General features: G+C 50.2%; 1 protein-coding gene across 1 annotated transcript in view; it reads left to right on the forward strand.

The window, feature by feature from the left end:
• MEGF8 (multiple EGF like domains 8) overlaps positions 1 to 4,279 on the forward strand; it is a 56,666-nt gene that overhangs the window by 13,625 nt on the left and 38,762 nt on the right. Inside the window, exons 11-12 of the mRNA XM_029284598.1 lie at positions 816 to 963; positions 2,638 to 2,801. Of these exons, the coding sequence (XP_029140431.1) occupies positions 816 to 963; positions 2,638 to 2,801 (312 nt within the window). The remainder of the gene's footprint in view (positions 1 to 815; positions 964 to 2,637; positions 2,802 to 4,279) is intronic.

The following is a 4,279-nucleotide window of genomic DNA, read 5'->3' on the forward strand; positions in this document are numbered from 1 at the left end:
TACGGTCTGGGAATGGGCAACAGAAATGTCTAAGCAAAACATTCAATGCAAACCTGAGACATTACTATTAGGAATACTAGAGAAAAATGTAAATAAAGATGACACGTATCTAATTATTCACGTGGTTACGGCGGCAAGGATACTGTTTGCTCAAAAGTGGACAGCAATGGAAGTACCGAGTGGGGAAGTACTAATTAAGAAAATTATGTATTGCGCAGAATTAGATAGGATAACCAAAAGATTAAAAAAACCAGGAAGAAACAGAATTTTGTCAAATATGGAATACATTTTATAGATGGAGGGGAAAAAAATATGGAGGTCACAGCAAAGAGATAAGTTAAGATAGAGACCAGAAATGTACAGTTGTATATAGATATATTATATGTAATTAATCTTCTCTATATAAATACAAATGTAAATGTTCCTTTGTTCAAAATCTGAAATCTCCGAAAGTTCTTCACCGATTGCTTTGAAATTTTGACACAACGTTGCATTCGAATGCGCGCGTGTTTTTATATAGCTACTATTATATAGATGTCACACCCGTGACAGGTAAAACCATGCTTTTTTTGGAAAAAAAACAAACCAGACTGAGCCACAGCATCGCGTGGCCGGGTACAGCTAGTGTACAATAAGGACTGAGATGTCAGCCGAAGACGATTTACCATGTTCAATGTTTTTAATCTTTTTTTTTCCTTTGTACCCAATAAAAACTTTTTAAAGAAAAAAAAGAAAAAGCACCTTGGGGACAACCAGGATCTGGAGGACTGAGAATTTCAATAGACATTTTCCTGACTGATGTTCTTTCTTCCTAGTGCCCCAACAGTGGCTGTCTGGGCCTGGCCCGCCTCTTAGTCGACTGCCAATCATGCCTCGCCTTTGGTGACACCAACGGTTCCCTGCCCCGAGCTTCAGGTCCCTTTGGCTGGTGTGTGCAAAACGAAACCTGCATGCCCATCACAGGTAACTGCTTGTCCCGGCAAGTCCTCGTTTTAAGGATGGAGCTTTATGGTAGCCTGTCGGCTTGGAGAACATCAAGATACGAAGCCCAGAATCCTAATAGCATTCTATAAAGCAGGGGTCCTCAAACTTGGGCCACCCCTGCAGGATTGAAATCAATAACAGTATGTTCTCACATACTGTATTGTGGTTTGGTATGCTGGCTTGACGGCCGCGGACCGGAAGGTATTACAGACGGTGGTGAGCACGGCACAAGACATCGTGGGCTGTTCCCTGACACCACTGGATGGCCTCGCCAGGACCCGTTGCCTTGATAGAGTGAGGAAAATCCTCAGGGATGACTCACACCCTGGTTGGTACCTCTTTACTCTCCTTTTTAGAGTAACCTTTTAGAGACCAAATGCCCAAACTGCAATCCAAAACCCACTTATTTATCACCGGGTGGGGTGCCAGGTAGGTGTAGCCCACTGGGTGGGCATGGCTATGGCGGTCATGGCAGACTGGGTGGGTGTGGCCAAGGTGGGCGTGGTCACCTCAATGTTGTTCGTGGGCAGGGACACCTGTGGGGGCCAGGTAGGGTTGGGGGAGATCCAGGGGGTCTCTGGCAGGTGGGGCGGTGGGCAGGAGGCTCATCCTGTGGGGCGAGGCGAGGCAAGACGAGGCGAGGCAGGGCGAGGGTGCCATTGTCGCAGGGCGAGGCAAGGCAGGGGCCGGGGCAGCTGCTGCCTGACACCATCGGCCCCCGCACACAGAGCCAACAGTGTCCATCAGCAGCCACAGCCTGCCAGCCCCTCGACCGGCGCACTCGGGGGCTCCACAGCCCGCCGCCAGCAGTTCAGAGAAGCCGCCTCTGAGCTGGACGGACGGCCAACAGCTGAGGAGGTGATGCAGTGGGTTGTGCCTGGGAAAAGCAGAGCATGTGAGGCCAGGAGGGATGGGACGGAGGGGGGGAGGGAAGCCAGCCGTGCTGGGATGCCTCCGGCCACGTGGGACCTCGGCGAGTTAGCGGGCGGCTGCTTGAAGAGGGACGGTTGCCATCTCCGGGGCATGGCGCGCGTGCCCACAGAGAGGGCTCTGAGTGCCGCCTCTGACACACGTGCCATAGGTTCGCCACCACTGGGGTAGGAGATACAGAAACATAGCCAGCCGTACCAACAGGCTGAAGAACAGCTTTTATCCATGGGCTGTTCAGGCTCTTGAATGGGACATAATAATTTCATGCATGACAGACTCGTGAGGCCGGCGTGCTGTGCAATTAGCTCACAGGGTGTAAAAAGTTGGGGGTTTGTATTCACTGTGAGTTGTGGTGGGTGTGGGCACGGAGGGAGGCTCAGCCAATCTCACCGTATACATGTTATACTTTGATAATAAAGGTTCATTCATTTATAATAAAGAATATTTGTACTTCAAGGGTTGAAAGGAGGGGTCCTTAGTCTGTAAGCCTGGTTATTTTCTTGCAGACGTTTCATTACCAAACACGGTAACATCATCGGGGCTAGAAAGGAAGAGGTTAGCTCTCAGGATTGAGATCTCGCCTCTTTTTTTCTTCTCGTATGCTGCGTGGGTCCCAGATAAAACCAGATTGGGGGCTTCCGCGGTGCAATTGAAGCTGCCATGGCAATGTGAGATCCAGGCTGCCTCTGTGTTTTCCTAACCTGCTTCTTTTTCCTTCTCCAGAACAGGCCAGATGCCAAGTGGGGAAGATTTCTGGAACGTATGGCTGGTGGGGGCCGCAGTCCTTCTTTATCACTTCCTTGGCCCATTGCCAGCGGGAAAATTTCTTGCCTGGCCTTCATCTGATTACCTACCAGCAGCCACGCAACGACTCCCAGCCAGACAAGGTAAAGCAGTGATGGCGAACCTTTTAGAGACCGAGTGCCCAAACTGCAACCCAAAACCCACTTATGCATCGTCGAGTGCCGGGTGGGTGTGGCCCATTGGGTGGGTGTGGCCCATTGGGTGGGTGTGGCCCATTGGGTGGGCGTGGCTGCGGTGGTAACGGCAGACTGGGTGGGACTAAAAAGTTCAATCAATCAATTCCAACTTTGCGAGATCTTTTTTTTTCCCCAGGAGAAGTTGAAATTGATTGATTGAACCTTTTTTTTTTTTTTTTGCACACGGCGGCGGAGGCCTAAAGCAAAAAGGTTTTATAAAATCCATCTGAAGGCCTAGGACTGGGGCGACGGCGCGCGTGCCCACAGAGAGGGCTCAGAGTGCCGCCTCTGGCACCCGTGCCATAGGTTCGCCACCACAGGCATAGGAGCTGTCTTTATTTAACAACCCTCAAATAAATGACAAGGAATGCAGGAATTGGGTATGTCTGGTTTAACGAAGAGAAGGACGAGGGGGGACAGGATAGCAGTGTTCCAATATCTCAGGGGCTGCCCCAAAGAAGAGGGAGTCAAGCTATTTTCCAAAGCCCCTGAAGGCAGGACAAGAAGCAACGGATGGAAGCTTATCAAAGTGAGATCCGATCTAGAACTTACTTATCAGGAAGAATAATTAATCGGTGGACCGGCTTCTCTCTGGAAGTTGTGGGTGCTCCATCACTGTAGACTTTTCAGAAGAGGTTGGACAGCCACTTGTCTGGGATGGGATAGGTTCTCCTGCCTGAGCAGGGGGTTGGACTGGAAGACCTCCGAGGTCCCTCCCAACTCTGTTACTCTATTCTAGATGTCCTCAGTTTACAGCTAGTCATGATGTGATTTACAGTTTGATGTGGGACACCGCAATCACACTGAGGGGAGGACACTATGCCTCATTTAATACAGAGAGTCCTGGCAGAGCCCCTGTGAGGTGCAAATCCTATTCAGTATTGTCCATTGTTGGCGTAATAGTTCAAAGCCTGGCACCTTTCTTGTGGGGTTATTTATATGTCTTCCTGGTTAAACCCTTGTTGGCGTGGCGGCGCAGTGGTTAGAAAGCAGCATTGCAGGCTAACTCTGCCGATTGCCAGCAGTTCGATCCTGACCAGCTCAAGGTTGACTCAGCCTTCCATCCTTCCCAGGTTGGTCAAATGAGGACCCAGATTGTTGGGGGCAAATATGTTGACTCTGTAAACTGCTTAGAGAGGGCTGTAAAGTACCGTGAAGCGGTATACAAGTCTTCAGTGCTATTGCTGTTGCTTACCCTAGGTCTCCATTGTCCGAAGCACCACCATCACCCTTAATCCCAGCACAGAGATGGACGTCTCGCTGGTCTACAAGGGATTCATTCACCCCCTGGTGAGCAGCTCTGGACCTGCTGAAGACATCTCCATTTGGGCACGCATCCAGCGCCTGTTTGTGGTTGCTAAATTAGCCCGCGCCCCTGGCGCATC

Source organism: Protobothrops mucrosquamatus, unplaced genomic scaffold (genome assembly GCF_001527695.2).
Source record: "Protobothrops mucrosquamatus isolate PMUCROS unplaced genomic scaffold, P.Mucros_1.0 scaffold756, whole genome shotgun sequence".
In the NCBI taxonomy this organism is placed as follows: domain Eukaryota; kingdom Metazoa; phylum Chordata; class Lepidosauria; order Squamata; family Viperidae; genus Protobothrops; species Protobothrops mucrosquamatus.